This window comes from Somniosus microcephalus, chromosome 18, assembly GCF_052327205.1.
Source record: "Somniosus microcephalus isolate GS21.2 chromosome 18, FLI_Smic_1.0, whole genome shotgun sequence".
NCBI lineage: Eukaryota > Metazoa > Chordata > Chondrichthyes > Squaliformes > Somniosidae > Somniosus > Somniosus microcephalus.
The window spans coordinates 24,077,298-24,100,004 of NC_141004.1; the positions used below are offsets into that span (position 1 = coordinate 24,077,298).

A 22,707-nucleotide genomic window follows, 5' to 3' on the forward strand; every position below is an offset into this window, starting at 1 on the left:
TGGTTTGGGTGAACGTTAAAGATCCCATACTACTATTTCAAAAAGAATAGGGATTTCTCCTGACCCTGCCTCAACCAACACCACCAAAAGCCAGAATAACTGGTCATTTGTCTCATTGCTGTTTATTGGATCTTGTTGTGCAGAAAACACCTGTTGCAATTGTTTATATAATAAGTCATTCAGATTGAGCCACAGCCTTTAGGAAAGAAAGAAAAAGAAAAAATATTGTGGAAGAAAAGTCAAATAGAATTTTCTTAATAACATTCATACAACATTTTTTTAAGCATTGGAACTCAAAACTGGGCTTATAATAACTGGTACACAATGTATTTGGAGTCGCTCTTATGAAACTCAAGGTGCAGTGGTATGCTTACCAACAATTTAGTTCTTCTTCAGATAGGTCTGGTCTTATGGACGTCACCCTATCTCCAATTACAATTATACGTTGTCCCTCTTGAAAAAGCACCCCATCGCAGCAAAAGCCTCGACAAAGCCTCCAAATCATGCATATTCCAAAGGAACATCTCATTCTAGCTCTCCAAGAGCTGAATGTCTCAGGGATATCATTTTGATTGTTGGTCACTATGCCAGAGGTGAGTCAAACCTACTGATTTATAAAGTGCTGAATGTTGGTTCTTCACAGTGTGGTGTAAAGCCAACAGTCTTGAAATTCAGTAAGTTTAGATTTTTAAATCATTGCATGTGTTTTCAGGGAACGTGAGCTATCAAAGTTTGTAGTTTGTTGGGTGATTTGTGCTTTGCGTCTGTTGAGCGTTGCATCTGATTTAGTTCACTGCGCCATACCCATGCTTGTGAAAGACCTGGCATTCTTGAATTTTTCACTTTTGATGGACACTGTACCAGTTGAAAAATGGACAGAGTGCCAATTGAGTAGCAGCAGTAGATAAAACACTCCAGCAATTTACCTTGGAGTTTGAGGATTCCAGTCTTGACTGAAATACACAATTTCTTCTCGGAGGACGAATCTGACCAAGTTCAGTCTTTGGGCGACCGTAAAATTCTAGGCATGATTCCCTTCCCACATCACTCGGTTACATTTCCCAGCAGGACAACCGAACAGCCTTACTTCAAAGATCATGTAAAATAAATAATTTTGTTCAATGTTTCTGAATACTGCTTGGGTTAGCAAGTAAAATTCATCTATATTTGAAGCTTTTAATTTCAAGGCAGTAAAGATGCATTTCAAATGACTCTCTATTAAAAATATTTCAAGTATTGGAATAACATTCATTTATTGACGTGTAGCACCGCACCTTCACAGTTCTTTGAATCAAAAGGCGCAGTATACCTTTCATTAGTCTGCCACATCTAGGATTTAAATTTAATATAAACCTATATATTTTCCTTTCTTTAGTCATGGAAAAATGATTACAGTTTTATTAAAAAGCATTGGCAAAGGTTGTTCCTTCTGGGTCAAAGGTTTAAGGAAACTCATGATTTTGTTGCGCAGTGTGACGCATGTTAAAGTTGATCCATATCATCACTGTTTTAACTACCAAATAGTTTCAAGTTATCTTTAAAGAAAGAAAAACAAGTAAGTGGCATTAAATATACCCTGTTTTACATCCTCAAAGCACTTCACAGCCAATTACTTATTATGATGTGCAGTCACTGTCATTACCTGGGCAAACAGGGCAGCCAATTTGCACACAGCAAGATCCCACAAACTGCAATGAGGGAAATGACCAGTTAAGTTGTTTTTGGTCGCATTGGTTGAGGGATAAATATTGACCAGTACGTTGGGAGAACTCCCCTGCTTTTCTTCGAATAGTACTATGGGATCTTTCACAGCCATCTGAACAGGCATTTTGGGCTCAAGTACCTTCTGGCATGGCGGTAGATGGTGAATTAGATGAACCTTGGCCTTTTTTTCACGTCTAGCAATTCCTACGTTCCTATAAGAAGGATGACGTGTATAGAGGAGAATTTTGTATTGGTAAAAAACCATTAGCCCTATGAAAAAAAACGTATAATAGTTTGAATATATCCTGCAGAAACATATTAAATCCTTTACAAGCCAGTAAGAATTCTCCAGGGTGTACAATATTCCTATTGGATCGTGTATGATTTACCTATTGGGCTCCTATAGATTTTGCATGAGATGTTTTGTTAAGGATAGTTAACCCAGTTACTAAGATGTTCAGTCATTAACGCGTGTATAGGTATTGGCGCCAAAACAGCCAATATCAAAAACCATTTAAGTGATGCATATTTGCAGTGTTCTCTGCATTTGCCACAGGATGAGGCTAAAATATAAATGCTGCAGGAAAGTCTCTTTATTACTGAGAACTACAATGAGATATCCTTCCTGTCTTCCTTTCCAATGACTTCATCCCCATATGTTTAAATAGCTCTATAATTTATCTCTTTATGATCTTTTGTCAGATGGAACCAGCACCACAAAAAAACAGTTTCAAAAGGTCCTTTATTGCATTCAAAAAAAAAATCTCTCGTGTTGCTGAAGAACTTTAATTCCATTTATTTATTTTTATTAAACGTGGAGTAAGCAATGCCTACAATATTTGCTTTGGTGCAAGAAATGCATTAAACTGCACTGCAGTATATTACAGATCTCTGCAAATAAACAGATAAAACAAAGCAAATGAAAACAATTTGCATATCAATGTCTATGAGGGAGGGGCTTAAAGCTGCAATTTATTATAGTAAAATATGTTGGTTATAATTATTGCTACAAATATTGCTTAATAACATTTGCATGCAAGGAATCTGTGAAAATCTTTTCAAGTCATTATATAATTAATATTTGAGAGATAAATTTAAAAAAAACCCACACAATCTGCAAAACCAAGAGGATTATAGCAGTAACCTATCATTTTATAAAGCAAAGCTCTGAGAATGGATATTTGTGAACAGAAAACTTGGTTCAGAATTGAGCAATATTCTGCCAGACACTTTTTTGCTTCTAAAACTTCTTTACGTTAATATTCTATGTATTTGTTAATCGATTTATAAGCAAGACAGAAATTTGTGGCATCATTAAAAAAAAACCTTATCTGCTATAAAATATTGCAGCTTTAAAGACCTTTGTGATATACTAATTAGGCATTAACATCACTGAATCCCTCACCATTAACATCCTGGGGGTCATCATTGATCAGAAATTAAACTGGACCAGCCACATAACTACTGTGACAACAAGAGCAGGTCAGAGGCTGGGTATTCTGCAATGAGTGGCTCACCTCCTGATTGCCCAAAGCCTCTACACCACCAACAAAACACAATCAGGATTGTGATTGAATACTCTTCACTTGCCTGGATGGATGCAACTACAACCATACTCAAGAGGCTCAACACCATCCAGGACAAAGCAGTCCGCTTGATCGGCAACCCATCCCCGCACCTTAAACATGCACTCCCACCATCTGCATGCCACAGGGTGCACTGCAGAAACTCACTGAGGCTTCTTTGGCAGCATCTTCCAAACCCGTGACTTCCACCACCTAGAAGGACAAGACAGCAGGTGCATGGGAACACCACCACCTGCAAGTTCCCCTCCAAGTCACACACCATCCCGACTTGGACATATATCATCATTCCATAATTATCATTGGGTTTAAATCCTGGAAGTCCTTACCTAACAGCATTGTGGAAGTACTTTCACCATGTGGACTGCAACAGTTCAATAAGAAGGCTCACCACAACCTTCTCAAGGGCAACTTGGGATGGGCAATAAATGCTGGCTTGGTTGCTAGCAATGACCATGTCCCAAGAGTGAATTTTTAATAAATTGAACCAGATCAGAGCTGTGCTATGGGTGCAAGCAGAAGCTTTGGTTGTGGGTACAAAATCCAAGCCAACCTACATCAAACCAATTTTATTAAAGTCATGCTACCGCTGCCCATGGAAGATGCAAATTTTCTAGTTTCATGAAAAAATAATATTTGCAAGCTGAACAGATATGATCTCCTGTGTCCTGAGTGTACACAGAATTCATGTCCCAATATTTCTTGAAGCGTCATGTTTGATCACTACAGCCTCCCATAGCACCTCTTAGCCTAGAACAAATGCAGGGCATAAATAATTGAAAAGATATATGCAAATAAGGAAAGTTTCCTATTTTAATTCTTTTGTTTTTTTCCGACACATTTTACAACGAGTTTTCTTTTCCTGCACCTGCAAACTTTTGAGCTTGTGAAGAATATACACAACACGTACTAACGGACAAGCGATACACCCTCACTAATGGCCTGGTGCTATACCCTAGAGAGTCTGTCTCACATTGTGAAGGCTGCAGTGTGGTTTGTGAAGATTGCACTCAGGTTAGAGAACATTTCCCACTGTAGGGCTTACGCCACCACTCATCTGCCTCAGGAGGCTGAAGGAAGCAGTCACACGAGGATAGACAGACTTTAAATGAATTGGGGCAATCGGGAAGAATGCAAAATAGATCCAATTTAGCATGTTTGAATTACTGCAAACACTAATTTCCTCCTTCCTCTCTGGATCTCGTACTAATGAATTTTGGAAGTGATAATTACATTTGCTAGTATCTTGTATATTAGTTTTACATCAATAGCGCCAGCTGCCGAAAAGGGACAAAAATGATTATTTAATCATTTCAAATTCAGCACAAATTCAACAGCCTGTGGGCTGATGACCATTAACTGACTATGCATGAATTGATAATCCTGTGTACGGGACAAAACTACACAGTGTAAATAATTAATAATGACGAAAACCTTTAGTGGGACAAAAGAAACCAGAAGCAGCTGCTTATGATACATTTTTGCTTCTAAAACCTTTATTTTCTTGCATTAATATTCTATGTATTTGGTAACTGATTTATAAGCAAGACAGGACCCTGCTGACAGCCATAGCACAGCTCCTGTCTGGTTCAATTCACATGGAGGTCCAGTCATCCCTAATGTTTAAATTGAAAAATAAGTACAAATGGACAACAAATTAAAAAGAGAAAATAAGAATAGATCCTAACATTTCCAGCAGTCATCACCAGACCATTCTTCACCAACTTCACAAAGAAAGTGGCAGCTTAGCTTTTACCGGAACCAGAAACTAAATTAGAATAACATGATCTTACAGCATATGCAGTCCTCTCGTCTGCACCATAGCAGGAGCAAATACAAAGGTCATCGTCTGAGCATAGTGTTGGCACCACAAGCGCACTTCAAAAAAAAATTAAATCAGACCCAACACACCCTGTGATTGGAGTACTTGAGAATCAGAAAGGAGATCACCAGGAATTTCTACTTGTGTTCTATAGGTATAATAAGATTCACAAGAGTTTCAAATTTTTTTCCCTAAATTGAGCTAAGGTTTTTGTTCCCTGTTTTTTTTTTATGTCTCTTCCAGGAGATTGCACGATCTGGAGATGGGTTGGTGGTGCATGTAGGCTAAGCCACGTCTGAATGCGACAGACTGAACAGTTCAGCCGGCCTTGTCTTTCTTTTTCATATGTTTCCTGTCCTGTGGAGCAAAAGGATGCATGTACTATTGTTGGTTTAAAGCATGTGTGGTGATCCCACTTGAATCAATTCAGGCCTTTTTTGGGTCTAAATTGAAACGATGGTAATCTGAAAGGAAAAGAAAAACGTTCTGCAGTACTTTGCATTTAACACAATCATAGCAATAATCTGACGGAAAAATAGTTGCACAAGTAGTCCTTTTTAAAAATGGTCACTGTTTAAAGAGGGGGAAATGAATCTAGCTTTCAAACCACTATTGCCTGCAGGAGTCTGAAACACAACATCATGTCCATTGGTATTGGGGGCTTCAGCGCATTCCCATCCAGCCGCAGATATCGAAGGCGTGGTATAAGTTCCATGTCATGGGCGTGCAAAGCAATGTTATTGATGGGGCATGGGCAGATTTCAGTTCCATTGATTTCTGTGAGGGGGGAAAATGTAACTTTTTTAATTAATAGAACCAAGTATATATATCTATAATATATTCTAAAAAACGTGTGTCCGCATACACTTCCTGCGTCAACTTTTTCCATCAATTCCTATGTCCCACTTTTAAGGTGGCAAATGCCTATGTAAACCAGTCACACTGTAATTACACCCTTTTGCCAGTGGTGGCACTGTAGCACCTCAGTTTTGTACATCCCAGCTCCTCATCCTGTATTGCAAAGAAACACCTGTGCTGCAACCAACTGTACTTCCCTGGTTCTGCAGTTGCTTTAAGCTTTTTGAAATTATTATATAAAAATAAGGACAGAAAGCATGGCTTTAAAATGGAGACTGAATTATGTCTGCACACCCTGCTCCAATTGTCCTCACCCTCTGGCCCCTTTTCACCTGAAGACTAAGCTTAATCTTCACTCCCTGCATGCAATGGCATGGGAGATTGATTAATATATAAATTCCTTTGCATCGCCTACATAGATTAAAAATCATTTACAGGGTAAGCTATATATCTTCAGATATAAATTGAAGCTATTTTATAAGGCCTCCTGGCTTCTTAAATAGTACTTTGGGGCCTCAATGCAGGAGGGTTTTAATTTCAAAATAAATATAAGATTTGAGGGATGTTTTAACACGATATTGTGATTTGTGGCATCATTAACTAACACCGTAGGCAGAAATGAGTTATGATTATTTTCTCATGAATGAAAGAACAGCCAGAATTCACTGCTTTGCTGAGACATTGTCGGCACTCTTGTGCAATACAATTACTCAACACCAACCAAAGAATTTAATGGCACCCATTTTTTCTATATTGATAACTTCTGATAATACCAGGTTTGCACTAAAAATAAATTGACTTGCCAAGTATAAATAACACCGTAATTTAATGGTAAAAAATTTTTGGAATGATATGATAATTTGAATTAAAAACTAAAAAGGGAGTAGACAATCTCTTTGGCTCTCCAAATCATGAAAAGTTGGTCATCAAAAGTTTAATATCAAATATCTTAGAATAAATTCTTCATACTTCAGAATAGTTTACTGTACTGTATGAAAGTACAACAATAAAAAATGGAACCTACACATAGCATATAGGACTTACTTTCGATATGGTTGTGGTTCAGATACAGATGTTCCAGCTTTGTATTAAAGCTCGGTATAGAATTGAGTTTGTTGTTGGACAGGTGGAGATCCAGGAGAGTTGATACATTAAAAATACCATTGGGGATACCTTTGTCTGTCAGCTGGTTGAAATTTAGCCTTAAAAAGGTCAAATGGTGTAAATTGTTGAAATAATTATTAGGTATTTCCTTGATATTATTCTTATCTAAGAAGAGTTGGAATATATACTGAGGTACTGTTGGAGGCATTTTCTTCAATGAATTGTGGGCCAGATTGAGCTGCATTAAGCTTTTGAGACCTTTAAATGTATTTTTGTTGAAGACGCTATCAACAAGCTTGTTATGGTGGAGGTCAAGCAAGGTGAGGTTCTCCATCTTGCTAAAGCTGCCTGATGGGATTTTGGAGATTTGGTTCCTAGACAGCCGAAGTTGCTCTAGACTAGATGGAAGATTTGGGGGAACTCCATCCAACTTATTTCTATCCATGTACAAGAAGAGAAGTTTGTTCAGTATGTTAAAAATGTCCTTATCAAGTTTTTGGTTGGAAATCCTGTTGTTGTCCAAATTGATCCATTTGAGTTCAGTTGCATTCCTGAAAGCTTGTCCTGGCAGAGCTTCTATGAAGTTATTTTGGAGATAGAGGTAATGGATCCTGGGTGGAATGATGGGGACCAGTCTTAGATTTCGGCTGTCACAGTAGAGTGCATTGGGGTAGTCCGGAGGGCAGCGGCACTCTCTTGGGCAGTCTGGGAACACTGACATTGGACCAGGGGGAAGGGGTGGTGGAAGCGTTGTGACATGATTTGGTTCTGTAGGTTCAATGACCACTGGTTTTGCAGGTTTTGCAGGCTTGGGAGGCTTGGGAGGCTTAGGAATCTTGGCAGGCTTGGCAGGCTTGGGAGGCTTGGGTTTAGGTTGGCGACGCTGACAATGGACTACTGTGGTCAGAATAAGACCAATGAAAAGTATGTATCCTAGATGGGTCATGATCCAGTTGAACTTGTCCCTGTAAAAAATAAGAAGGTTGTACTGTACACAGTTGCCAGATTTGTTTGGTATCCAACACAACTAAACCTCATAAAACAAACTTATAGGCAAACAGGGGAGAAACATCTAACTTATGAAACTTTTCTGACATCAAATCTTGGATAATGTAGCCTAGATGTTCTGATACATGTTATTCTAATGCCACTGTTAGCCTGTTAATTTCAATGCCGGCATTAAACAACACCAATGGAAAACGGTGTCTGTTCATACACGAGTGTAAACAAGGTATGGATCAAACAGGCAACAACTAACGATAAGAGTGACATTGGTTTCCAGTGCCAGAGAAGCTGGATGCAGACGCAGCTTGGCAAATAAGACTTATTTTAACTAAGGAAAATCGCTCCTTAAGAAGGAATAAAATAACCTTTGGCATACTTCTACCTCATTTTTTTTTATTCATTCATGGGATATGCGCATTGCCAGCAAGACCAGCATTTATTGCCCATTCCTAATTGCCCTTGAGAACGTGGTGGTGAGCCACCTTCTTGAATACAACTGAGTGGCTTGCTAGGCCATTTCAGAGGGCAGTTAAGAGTCACATTGCTGTGGGTCTGGAGTCACATATAGGCCCGACCAGGTAAGGACAGCAGATTTCCTTCCCTAAAGGACATTAGTGAACCAGATGGGTTTTTAACACCAATCTGATAGTTTCATGGTCACTGATACTAGCTTTGTATTCCGGATTTATTTAATTAATTGAATTTAAATTCCCCAGCTGCTGGTGGTGGGATTTGAACTGTCTCTGGATCATTAGTTCAGGCTTCTGGATTACTAGTCCAATAACATAACCACTATGCTACTGTAGACTCCATTGCTGAAAAGTCACCACACACGCAATTCTAAAGGAAGAGCAGTCTCCCCGTGGGTGGAGGAAGTACCCTACCTACACCAGGTGCTGTTCAATATAAGAGTAGATTTTTTTTTTTAATGACTTTTCTGTAGGAACCACTTTCTATTCCTGGCACTCAGTACAGGGTCAAGCACTCCCAGTTCAGGTATACCAGAGTTGGGTGCAGAGCAGAGCTCCTTCTACACTGCCCCAGCAATGTGCCTCAGTCCCATTCTCAGTCTAGGCTAGTGAAAAAATATACTGCTCAGATGTCCTGTAGCCTAACGGTAGTGTCACTGGATGGGATTCTTTTTAAGCTTAGAAATTACTCTGTGATATTATCATGTGAAAACTATTGCCCTGTAATTTCCGATAGGAGGCTTCCTGCGTGCGGAGGCCTCCTATTGGGAAAAAAATCTAGGCCCTTACCTGAGGGCTCCCAAGGTCCGGACATTTCCAATTCTGGGCCTCTCCACAGTCGAAATGCGCAGGGCCCATGTATCCACGGGGCGCATGCGGTTCACAAGCGTCCCTGGGATCATGTGAGCCAGGCGAGCCAATGGGAGAAGGGAATCCCCCTTCATACTTTTGACAGATAGACCTGTCAAATACATGAATGGGGATCACTGAAAAAAGACATCAGAACATTAAATACAATTTTTAAAAACCATCATGTTTTTTAAAATGAGTTTAAATTACATTAAATTAAATATTTTAAACAAAAATTACATTTTTTGAAGAAAATAATTAAAGTTTTTTATGGGGCTAAAAATAAACTTACCTTTTTTAAAAGTATTTTAAAATTATAGATGAGTGAAAAAAATCATTTTTTACTTTTCTAAACTCTTATGCTGGCGTAAGATTTCTAAGGGTTTTCTGCGGGAGGAGGTTCTCCAGAAAGAGGATTTTTGACAGATCGGAAATGCCGGTTTTCAGCGCACGCGCTTCGCATGCCTGAAATCGGCATTTCCGATGTCCCTACGGGCGTGTACACAGCTCGTACACACCCGTAGGCATCGGAAAATACGGACCAATATGTTTCCATTAAATTTCTCGCTCTGGTATTTTAATGGAAGTGTTAACCTGTTTGTTTTAATTAGGGTTAACATCTATGTTAAAATGGTGGATAGAGGAGCATAATACGAAAATGCATGGTGTGCTCAGATAATGATATTGTACACAATAATAGCCAGGCTTTACTTTTAAACAGTTGAGAAGCCCCGCAGAGTATGCAATGCTATCACCGTGTTTTTGAAAACAAGAACAAATCAGAAGTGTAGGAGCATGGCGATAACATCTCATGCACCCAAAAAATATCCAGCAGAGATTGCAGCAGTAACCCTTTCCGAATCCAAATGACTGGGTACTGTTCAGTATTTGCGGCTTACGATGGATTAAAAAAAAAATTGCTTTCCAAATGATCTCACTCCTTCGCTGACCTAGGCTGATTAATCCCGCCTGGCTACCCTGAAGGGCTGTGTCCATACTGAATGGTTCTATTTTCTTCAGCTCACTGTGGTAGAATTGAATCAGTCTTGGGTCAGAGAAGAAATAAGAGCATCTGGTGCATCACTTAAGGCCTTTCGAAACTGCTGAAGCCATTCCATGCATAGAATAAAAATAGGAGTTATGTTAACTTGTTGCACTCCATGACATCCCTTGGCAGCGTATTGCTGGCATCGTCTGCACCCTACTGTTGTGTTGAGAACAGGTCAACAAAAGGTGGAAAGAACACAATAAACCAACTACTGCAGATGCTGAAAGTCTGAATGGCTTAGTAGCAAATTGGGCAGTGCCTTTACCCATTAAGTAATCAGGGGAGCCAAAAAGTCTCTAGGTGGTGGGCTATGAAGTAAACATTGTACATTTCAGTAAGAGAACTAGCAACAGCTGAAACAAGATGTCAATGTTTAATTTCTTACCAGAATGATGTCAGTAGTATCTGTAGACCAGGCAGCGGAATGATCACACCAAGCGAGTCTAGCAGCATAATGTACCCAGACTGGCTGGCTCAACCATATGCCACTTGTTTTAGTTTCAATAAACCTTTTTGGTTGGGTAGTTAGGCTAATTGGAGTCAACACTTGGAAAGAAATGAAGTGCACCACATAGTACTGGACTCGAACTATTAATGTCATCATTGGAAAATCTCTTTTAACATGTTTTATTGATGAATAAATGACAACATTTGCCCCTCAACCGACACCTAAAACAGGTCATTTATTTCATTGCTGTTTGTGGGACCTTGCTGTGCATAAATTGGCTGGCGAGTTTCCTACAGTACAACAGAGACTACACTTAGTGACTACACTTGAAAAGTACTTCATTGGCTGTAAAGCATTTTGGGATGTCCTGAGGTCATGAACGGTGCTATAAAAATGCAAATCTTTCTTTATACGATACATTGTTGCAACTATATTTTATAAGTGCACAATTAAAAGTTTTCAATTAAATTATACACCTTCTAACAACATCTTGTATTGAAAGAGCAAATCATACTGGTGAGAGGCGGAATGCTGGATTTTCAGCCCGTTGTATTCTGCTTTCTGTTCTAAAACGAATAGAAAAAGACTTGCATTTATGTAGCGCCTTTCACGACCACCACATGTCCCAAAGCGTTTTACAGCCAATGAAGTATTTTTGAAGTGTAGTCACTGTTGTAATATAGGAAACGCATCAGCCAATTTGCGCACAGCAAGCTCCCACAAACAGTAATGTGATAATGACCAGATAATCTGTTTTTGTTACGTTGATTGAGGGATAAATATTGGCCGGGACACCGGGGATAACTCGCCGCAGACGGGGCCTCGGTTTAACATCTCATCTGAAAAACAGCACCTCCGACAATGCAGCACTGCACTGGAGTGTCAGCCTAGAGTTTTATGCTTAAGTCCCTGGAGTGGGACTATGAACCCACAACCTTCTGACTCAGAGGTGAGAGTGTGCTGCCCACTGAGTCACAGCTGACACTTGCTTTATTGGTTCAGTTGATTACAACCCTCCAAGGCACGGTACCCTGGAATTACTATTGTATAACATTACTTTCCCACAGTAATGTTCAGACAATAGTGCCAAATGACTTCCTTTGCGAATAACATTCACATCATTTGTAGGTTGTTTATTTGGAATTTTGTCTTAATAGAGCTTTTCCTCAACTGAATTAGTATTTTGAACTGTGACAGATTTGGAGGAAATCAATAATGTTTTTGCTGTTCGCTTTTATGAGCAACTAACATGGAAATGCTATTAAAATATATTGAATTAAACTAATGTCATTTAGTAATTAAAGTGGTGATGTTAATTTTTAAGTTTCCTATGCAAAAATATTACAGGATGCCATGTGTAAAATAATGTAATGCTTTCTTTGCTATTTAACTACATGTTGGTTTATAAACACTGTGGCAAAGCACATTGTTTGAAAAATCAATTTGTTATTTATATACACACGCATTTATTTACCATTTAAAGCCAGAATGTAATAATTACATTGCAAGCATTGCAAGCTATCTTTATATATGATCCATTTTTTTGAACATTTATATATCTAAGTTGCAATCTATTCCTTAAATATTTGTAATTCTTAAATCACAATTTCATAGAAAGATACAGCACAGAAAGAGGCCATTCAGCCCATCGTGCCTGTGCCGGCTCTTTGAAAGAGCTGCCCAATTAGTCCTACTCCTCTGCCCTGCAAATTTTTTCCTCTTCAATTTAATAACATTTAGAAAGAAAGAAAGACTTGCATTTCTATAGCGCCTTTCACGACCACCAGACGTCTCAAAGCACTTTACAGCCAATGAAGTACTTTTTGAAGTGGAGTCACTGTTGTAATGTGGGATTGAAATGACTGTTTAAAAGATTAAAATTTTGTTTAAAAATAAAAATTATTTCTATCCCGAGGCACAACTGCATCCAAAGAGATGAGGGGGGGGGGGGGGTCGTCAAGAGGCAATTCCAAAACTTGGAGCAGTGGGAAGGACAAAAACTATGCCAAAAAAATTTGGGGAGGGGGGGTCAAGTTGTTTCCCCCCCCCCCACCACTCCTGGTTGGTTGTGCCTATGTTTCTATTTGTTAAATCATGTCACAGGGTTTCCACGTTTACTACACTTTTTTTGGCTATCAATTCGGATGACTAAATCATCAGTCGGAATCACTTAAACCATTAAGTGCACCAACAATAAGTTCCAAATTATATTAAAACCAGCGGAAAAACTTATCAAATTATAATTTTGCTTCCCGAGTCCACTACGCACTCCAGTCCCTCAGCGGTTGTGAGCCTACTTTTACAAATGACTGTAGCACTAAAGCCAGACAGCTGCAGTCAGCGTTAATTAATATATAACAGGTCATCAAGGTGCATCAATAAATGAGAGAATGACAGAGCTATTCAACCACCTATCTGCTTTACATTCACGGCTACTGTCGGTCGTTTGGTTCCACCAACCCTATTAGTTGCCCCCAATGCTATTGGAAAGAATTTGATGCAGACAAAGGCCTGATTGCTGTGCTACTGAAGGTTGCTGTACGTGAGCGACTGTATTTTGGATACTGCGCATGCTACCATGACGGTAGATTATGAAACAGAAGAACATGCAGGAGCATCAGCTGATGCCTTCAGTTCGGCTTTTATCTGGCTCCTATGTACCTCCAAAGAGCCAGCCACTGTGACTAAATGAAAGGATGTTACATAACCTGAGAGCTAGCTTCGAAAAGAAAAGAACAAAAAAACTTGCATTTATATAGCGCCTTTTACAAACTCAGGACATCCCAAAGCGCTTTACAGCCAATGAAGTACTTTTTGTTTGAAGTGTAGTCACTGTTGTAATGCAGGGAAACTCCACGGACTATTTGTGTACAGCAAGGTCCCACAAACAGCATTGAGATAATGACCAGATAATTTGTTTTAGTTATGTTGGTTGAGGGATAAATATTGGCCAAGAACTCCCCTGCTCTTCTTCGAATAGCACCATGGGATCTTCTGCATCAACCTGAAGGAAAAAGACTTGGCATTTATTTAAAAAGTAAAGTAAACTTGTTCCATTACCAAGTTCAACATTTGCCAAGCAAAATGAAGAGATGAAGACAGCTTGACATTTGTAAACTTCCCAAATTCTTTGTATGAAGTCACCAGTTATTTTATACAATAAAATAGGATCCAAACCACATCATAACTGTGTAGTCATCCCAAATCTTATATCACCACACTGGGACCCAGTCAACATTCCATGCCAAATTCTTAAATAATAATGACTTCAGTCCTCTTGCTTCATGTTCCACAGGACTAGATCCAGGCCATGACCAAAGCTCTTGGCAGTACAGAGGACATTCTGACAGCAGATCAATAGTGTCAATCTACATTGTCATGGCTTCCAAATCTTAAACTGAGACATGTTGGATGCTAACATTATTGAAAAAAAGAAATGATTGTGACTCAATTTTACAAAAGGGCAACTTTTCCTATTTATTCCCTTTGAAAAACAATACATAACAGAAGTCTTACAAATGGGGAGGGCTGCGGGATGTGACTCTTACTTTACCAGGAGATCAATGCAGCCTGGTTGTACATTGCACAGGAGGGTACAAGGGGGACCAGGCTGCAGTGGTGCAAGCCTTTCAATGATCCCAGTAGATCATGAAATGTTACTGCCAAGCCACACTCAACCTCATCCTGCTGTGCCACTCATCACATCCACATCACTCTGCCTTCCCTACCCTACTCCTGCACATCTTTACTCGCACCAACTTACCTTGTATCTCCACCCATCCCTCTATATCTACATTATCACTTCCCCATCTCACTAGCCACCCCTCACACTCACCATCATCCTACTGCAATCATACCAACTAACAACACACTTGGATGGTTTAGCCAATGTTCATGTGAAGTTTCTGTTATTGTGCTGTCAAACATTGAAACCTTTATTTTCAACACTTTGCATTCTTGGTCAGATTTGTGTGCACCTTTGGAAGTGGCTTAGTGAGTTGCAGTGAATGCTGAGACATAATGGTACCCCCCACAATGGTGATGAGTGTGAAAGGAATGGCTTGGGCACTGTGGGGATGCTTTATGGTGATGGTGTGGGGTGGTGTCAATCTGGCACATCATGTGGCAGCCTGGGTGTACAGTGTCAAGTGAAGTAAATCTGGCCATGGTGAGGCCATTCCTGGGCTCCCAGGCAGCAATGTGGTCAGGCGCTGATGCCCTGTGTAGCATCAGGTGATTCTGGAGAAGGTTGGTAATGTTGTTGGTGATGTTGGTGTGCCTGGTGATGTTGGTGTTGGGGCTGATCGTGGAGGGAGGACCAGGGTGAGATTTTTTTCAAGGGCACCGATGTTGCTGGAATAGATGGCAGCTGAAGTTGAGATGACAGAAGCGATCTGTCAATGGAGAGGGAGCTTGCTCCAAGGAGGTGACAGTGGATAGAGAGTTTACTCCAAACACTTCCAAACTGCATACAGCTCAAAAGTGTCTTCCCAGTCCTGGAGGCTCAAGCTTCTGACATTGGAAAGTGACCAGCTGTGAAATGGTAGCTTTCATACCACTTTTGCAGCTGTCACCTATTCACAGCAATGGGTAGACGGAGAACCCGAACTACTTACCTGACGTGATCTCTGAATGACGTGAACCTTGTTAAAAAAGTGGTAAAATAGAAATAGGCTGGCAACATAGTAGTTAACAAGCATTTAACAAGCATTTAACTATCTTAAATGCCGCCTGAATTCACAGACCCGACACTTTGGAAACTTACATGGAGGTGGGTTCGGAGCGAGCTCCCAACCCGCTGACAATCATTTTGATTTTGACAGCGGACCCACCTCCAAAACCGCCCTCTGAGCACCGGCAAAATTCAGCCCTTAACTTCCAACTGCTGAGAACGAAGCTCAATGCACATGTGTAACCAAGCTTGCCATGATTTCTCTGCTGGACTATAGAGCAGTAGCTCTAGCCAGGGAGCATAAACAAAGTATAGTTTGGCTGGAACTTATAGGCAGCCTCAGACCACTGGCCATATATAAATGGTGCTCCCCTGAAGGCTCAGATGATAATGCCAATGTTCGATGTGGAATGGAGCCATTACAACTAAGGAAGGGCCAAGACTTGATTGCTCATTCTGTGCTGAATTAGCTTCCCTCGGCTAGGATAGCGGTGGGGCGCCTTATTTGGCTTTGATTCTCTTGGGTTACGGAGTGAAAACATATTGGCCAGTGTTCTGTCTCCTGGTTGTTACCCAGATACCCCTGATGGAAAGTACAAAGGTGTGGACAATTAGTTAGTGCCAGTGTGGACACGGCTGTGATGCGGCTATGGGATATAGCCAGTCAACATCAACTTTCTCAGCTCACAACTGCACCAGTGGGCCTGTATCACAGTCACACGGACACCAAGACACCAGTATTATAGTCCCACAAGCTCTAGTGGGCCTGAATAGCATTCACACGTGCACTAGCGGACCTGTATCCCCATCACACGTGCACTAGCGGACCTGTATCCCCGTCACACGTGCACTAGCGGACCTGTATCCCCATCACACGTGCACTAGCAGACCTGTATCCCCATCACACGTGCACTAGCGGACCTGTATCCCCATCACACGTGCACTAGCGGACCTGTATCCCCATCACACGTGCACTAGCGGACCTGTATCCCCATCACACATGCACTAGCGGACCTGTATCCCCGTCACACGTGCACTAGCGGACCTGTATCCCCATCACACGTGCACTAGCAGACCTGTATCCCCATCACACGTGCACTAGCGGACCTGTATCCCCATCACACGTGTACTAGCGGACCTGTATCCCCATCACACGTGCACTAGCGGACCTGTATCCCCATCACACGTGCACTAGCGGACCTGTATCCCCATCACACGTGTACTAACAGACCTGTATCCCCATCACACATGCACTAGCGGACCTCTATCCCCATCACACGTGCACTAACAGACCTGTATCCCCATCACACATGCACTAGCGGACCTGTATCCCCGTCACACGTACACTAGCGGACCTGTATCCCATCACACGTGCACTAGCGGACCTGTATCCCCGTCACACATGCACTAGCAGACCTGTATCCCCATCACACGTGCACTAGCGGACCTGTATCCCCGTCACACGTGCACTAGCGGGCCTGTATCCCCGTCACACATGCACTAGTGGACATGTATCCCCATCACACATGCACTAGCGGACCTGTATCCCCATCACACGTGCACTAGCGGACCTGTATCCCTGTCACACGTGCACTAGCGGACCTGTATCCCTGTCACATGTGTACTAGCGGGCCTGTATCCCCGTCACACGTGCACTAGCGGATCTGTAATACATTCACACGTGCACTAGCAGTCCTGTATCACAGTCACACGTGTATTAGCTGACCGTGTCAGGTTCACACGAGCATTAGTGTGGTAATTTTGCCCATGCAGTGGGGGTTTGTAAAAGCTTCACTCCTGCCCAGCTTTGCTGTGGCCAATAAGTCACCAGAAGTTCCAGAGGACTGCGGCGTCCCATGAAACAGTTTACCACAACGTGTTTCAGTGCTTTTAGGAGAAGATTGGCGCGGTGCTGACATGAAAAGGAAAGGAAGAGAAGAAGAAAATTGAAGGGATACAAATTGTAAAAAGATACTGTTTTTTTTCCAAAGAATCATAAAGGACCTCAATGAGGTCTCCGACACTGAAAAAGCATCAAAAAGCAATGCTCCCAGAGGGACTGTAACACGATTCGGTAAAGTAATCTTAACACAACAGGCTGTTGTACAGCTGAGTCTGCAGCTGTTCACAACACAAAGTTAGGTTAAAACACATGGGACTTCACAGAGATGAATCGGAATATGTTGGAGGTCTAGCTGCTCTCTTTCTTGGATTCTAATGACCTAAATTTACACAGTGAATTTTGTGCTATAGTTTTCTTAAGTTTTGGCAACTCAAACCTTTTCAATTTTCTGGACCACTGCAGAATTCTGCAGCACACTACTTTTGTTTTATTTTTGTCATTTGAAAGTTCACTGAGGCCGCTGTGTGTATATATATCTCACCGTGCAAGTGTATTCTACTCAGGTGGAGTCGGGGCACTTGAAAGCGTGCAAGTACTTTAAGTGGCATCGAACAGCCACAACTGACAAGTATTAGGGAACAACGAGTCAAGTAAGAGTAAATAAGACACTCGTTTTATTTGAGCGCATTTTTTTTTTGGTCAGAATGCAAACAATTCAACTGTGAGCTCAGATCGAATTGACTTGAATGCTTGTTTCGAAAAAAAAACAGGAAGCCTGCTCAAAAATCAATTTACTGAAAGTATTTGGCAAGGGAGAAGGAACAGAATCAAATTCATTTGTTGGGTTCTGAATAAGAATCTTTTGGTCCACTAAACTATAAGCTAACTACTAAAGTTTGACTTAAAAGAGTAGAAAACACATAAATTGAACACTGTGTATGTTTATAAACACATTCATGTGGCTTAGCTTAAGCGGTGATATTCCCGAGCTTGGCCCCTGCTCAAGGCAAATGGCAAACTCATTAGTAACTAATTGCAATAAACTGTTACACAAACAAGCTTCCACTTACAATGGGTTTTTCATATGGTTGGTAACACCGAATGTTAAGTTCTTTATATCCATCGCAATGAAAGTTAAACTTCAGCGACAAAAATATTTTTCTTCAAATTTAAGCAAATGTTTAAACTTAACTTTGTTTTATTTCCAATCTATCAAACTAGAAGTAAAAATGCTTTGTTAAAAAAAACTATTTACCCAGACAAATATGTATTTAAAGAGAGATATTGCACTTCTAAAACATTAAAGCCCACTAAAATAAACATCTCCAGAAATCACTGATGTTTTCTTAATACATCCCATGAAAAACATCAGTAACTATCATAAAACCTCTAACATTGGATGGTACAAACGTTTGGAGAGTTTTTTTGTCCATTTCGAGCAACACTGTAGAATGTTAAACTTCCAGCAAAATGCATGCTTACCACAATCTTCCAGAATCTGTCTCCTTCTTCCTAAATGCAGCCTCGACTGATAGTGCCGTATGTTTTTGTTATGTTTCAGTTTGTTTCTAGTCCCTCAGACTCCATCGGAGCAACAATGCATCCTTTATCTGCCAGCCAACTCCTTGAGATTGAATCCACACCCCCAAATCCTCATGCACAGATTCCCACATTTAATAATGTTTACCTCAGTGAAATAAATGCATTCTTTCATCACCGCATTCCCCACATTCTTTCCAATATTTATGCATCACTTCATCCAGAGTCATTCTGGCAGCTACCTATATGGCCCGATAGGATCTGGGTGAGGGATATAGAATTCTGTGGAGGCTTAAGAGAAAGTAGAAATAGCCTCCGAGATTTTCTTTCTGGGCAGGGAGACATTTCGGAGCACTAATTCTTTATTTTACAATGTGGATGGTTTATATTCATTCCTAATGAAAGCTGCAGAGTTATAAGCTGCAGAATGTCTGCCTTACTGGTGGATTCTTGAAATGTAGGGCACCTAACAGCAACATTTATCATGTTATTAGGCATTTCTTCACATTTTCTCATTGAGGACAAGGCAAATAGTTTTACTTTTCTTCAGCTTTTTATTGTCTTGACACTTTGGTGTTTTGCTGTAAGTTTTTTTTTTGTTTTTGTACTTTGGGTTCTGCCAGCATTCATTTCTATCAACATCTGGAATCAACCAATTTAAGTGCGCAAAGACTTTGGAACACCGTACAGTGTTTATCACTTGAAATGATAAGGCATTGCAATTTAGTGTCATTGTACTGAGAGGAATGCATTTCCCGGCCCCGCTAAAAGGCATAAACATTAATAATAACAGTGTGTTCCCCGTGACGATCCCTTGAGAGTAAATCACTGCAGTTTCCTTGTTTTAAAAAAAAATAGATTCACATCTGGCACACTGCAGCACTAAATGTGAATCCACCATTTTTTAAATCTGGGCTTCAGAAGAAAGTCAGCGACTAAAAGAGGCTCCTAGGTGCGAAAGTATCACTTTGATCATAATGACCACAAAGGGGCCGCCGTGGCCTGCCCCCCACCTTGCACTGCGGCTGCATTCAAAATGGTGGCGGAGGGCTGACCGAAGCCGCCATTTTGATTTGAAAGTTGCTGCAACTATAGCAACTGTAATAGTCAGTGAATGCTTAATAATGGTCTTAATGACCGGCTTCTCATCCACCTTTCTTTCTTCAAAGGAGGGGCACATTTCTGTGCTCTTAAAGAGGCACTGCCTTCATTGTGGTGAGTAGGAATGGCTGGAATAACTGGTACAGCTGTGTACAACTGGAAAACCACTTGCGTCAATTGCCAGCAGATCGACCAATCTTTTTCAAACTGCTAAGATGCATTGGGGGTGAAATTGGTCTACGTCAACAGCGTGAAGCGGGCGCATCGTGAATCAGCAGCCCATTTTCCATTGAGAAAGAAAATCAGGCACGGTGTGAAACGGCCTGCCAATTCTCTATGAGCCCATTTCGTGCGACTGGTGCAGATAAATTTCACCCCCGATAATTTAAATCATGGATTTTCCCTCCCACACTTCTACAGCACTCCAAACAGCCAAGCAGAAAAGCAAGGCAACTCTCCAGAACTGAGCATTACATCAAGGACCAGCTGCAATATGGAAATAGGTTTGTTGGTTCGCTAAAGCAGTATCAGCTTGGTTCATTTGGCACTTGGCAACACTCTCGCCTCTGAGTCAGAAAGCTGTAGATCCAAGCCATAATCCAGGATGTGAGCCCATAATCTATTCTGACACTCCAGTCCAGTATTGAATGCCATATTGTTGGAGGTACTGTCGTTTGGATGAGAATTTAAACTCAGGCCATATTATCCTGTGCCAGTGGTTCCATTTAAAGATAAGCATTATTTTCACTCAACCAAGCCCACCCAAGACAGATTACCTGTTAATAATGGTCTTAATGACTGGGTCCCCATCTATCTTCATCTTATTGCTTTATGTGAGAACTTGCTCTGCGCAAAATGGCTGCCATGGTTGCCTTAATAACAAAAGACCATGCACTTCAAAATAACTCATTGGCCGGGATTTTGCTTACCTCAGTGGGTCGCAGCCCTGCTGCTGGCTCCATCCCGCTGCCTAAAATGAATTTACGTTGATACGGCTTGATAAGCCCGCTCAGCTCGTTTCCCGGCCCAATTCGAGGCAGCGTTTCTGGTGACATAATTCGTGACACGTCGTGAGCCGGTTTCCTTAAAGGGACCATGGCCACTTTACGTTTGACGTTTGTGCTGTCAGTGTTCTACAGCATTGAAGTGCTGCAAACACTGACAAGCACTGCACAGAGGTGCAGGACTGCACCCAGGTTCTCCCAGATCATGCAGGGAGATCCTCTTCCCTTCCGATGGGCAGAAGAGACCTCCCCAGGAGACCAAGACAGCCTGGTTGCACATTGCACAGGAGGGCACACGCAGGGATGTCGTCAGGAGGACCTGGGTGCAGTGGCGCAAACCTTTCAATTATCTCATTAGATCAGGAAACGTGAGTACAAAGCCACACTTACCTTCATCCTGCTGTGCTTCTCATCACATCCCCATCACTCTGCCTTCCCTACCTTACTCCTGTACATCCTTACTCACACCAACTTAACTTGCACTTCCACCTATCCCTCTCTATCTACATTATCATATCTCCATCTCACTAGCCACCCCTCACACTCACCCTCACCCTAGTGAAATCATCTCTCTTCTCTTCTCACTTAGGCAGTCCCTCGGAACCGAGGATGACTTGCTTCCACATTAAAAATGAGTTCTCAAGTGACTGATGAGTCCAATGCCAGTCTCTGCCACAGGTGGGGCAGGCAATGGTTGAAGGGGTGGGTGGGTGGGGTTCTTGGGTTGACATGCGCTCCTTGCGCTGCTTGCGCTTAGCTTCCGTTTGCTCCCGGTGAAGAGACTCGAGGTGTTCGGCGCCTTCCTGGATGCTTCTCCTCCACTTTGTGCGGTCTTGGGCCAGGGATTCTCAGGTGTCAGTGGGGATGTTACACTTTTTCAAGGAGGCTTTGAGGGTGCCCTTGAAGCATTTCCTCTGCTCACCTGGGGCTCTCTTGCCGTGTCGGAGCTCCGAGTAGTGCGCTTGTTTTGGGAGTCTCGTATGGGCCATGCAGACGATGTGGCCTGTCCATCGGAGCTGATCGAGCGTGGTCAAAGCTTCAATGCTGTCATGCCAACTAACAACACACAAGGGTAGGCACTTGGGTGTTTTACACAATGTTCATGTAAAGTTTCTGTTAATGTGCTGTCAAACATTGAAACCTTTATTTTCAACACTTTGCGTTCTTGGACAAATTTGTGTGCACCTTTGGAAGTGGCTTAGTGAGTTGCAGTGAATGGTGAGACATAACGGTACCCCCCCCCCCTCAATGGTGATGAGTGTGAAAGGAATGGCTTGGATATTGTAGGGATGCTTTATGGTGTTGGTGTGGGGTGGTGTCAACCTGGTGCATCATGTGGCAGCCAGGGTGTACTGTGTCAAGTGAAGTAAATCTGGCCATGGTGAGGCCATCCCTGGCCTCCCAGACAGCAATGTGGTTGGGTGCTGATGCCCTGTGTCCTGTGCAGTATCAGGTGATTGCGGAGAAGGTTGGTGTTGTTGCTGGTGCTGCTGGTGTGCCTGGTGCTGCTGGTGTTGGGGCTGATCATGGTCAGATTCTGAGGGACCAAGGTGAAACAGTATAAACGGTACTCATGCTGATGGAATAGATGGCAGGTGAAGTTGAGATGACAGAAGCAATCTGTCAATGGTGAGAGAGGTTGTTCCAATGAGGTGAC

The 22,707-nt window shown here is 41.7% G+C and overlaps 1 protein-coding gene across 1 annotated transcript; it reads right to left on the reverse strand.

The window, feature by feature from the left end:
* Nucleotides 1-2,429: 2,429 nt before the first annotated feature.
* prelp (proline/arginine-rich end leucine-rich repeat protein) lies at nt 2,430-19,166 on the reverse strand. The gene is made up of 3 exons (XM_086011224.1): nt 18,889-19,166; nt 7,012-8,036; nt 2,430-5,886 (listed from the first exon to the last, which is right to left on the reverse strand). Exons 2-3 carry the CDS (start codon nt 8,015-8,017, stop codon nt 5,711-5,713), a joined length of 1,182 nt encoding a protein of 393 aa, XP_085867350.1. The 5' UTR covers nt 8,018-8,036; nt 18,889-19,166; the 3' UTR covers nt 2,430-5,710.
* Between the last annotated feature and the right edge of the window lie 3,541 nt (nt 19,167-22,707).

What these genes read in the sequence shown, in the direction of transcription:
- prelp (XM_086011224.1), bottom strand. Translation starts at nt 8,017, where the DNA reads ATGACCCATCTAGGATACATACTTTTCATTGGTCTTATTCTGACCACA. An exon ending in GAACCACAACCATATCGAAA is followed by an intron (nt 5,887 to 7,011) that starts GTAAGTCCTATA and finishes CCCCCCTCACAG; the next exon opens with AAATCAATGGAACTGAAATC.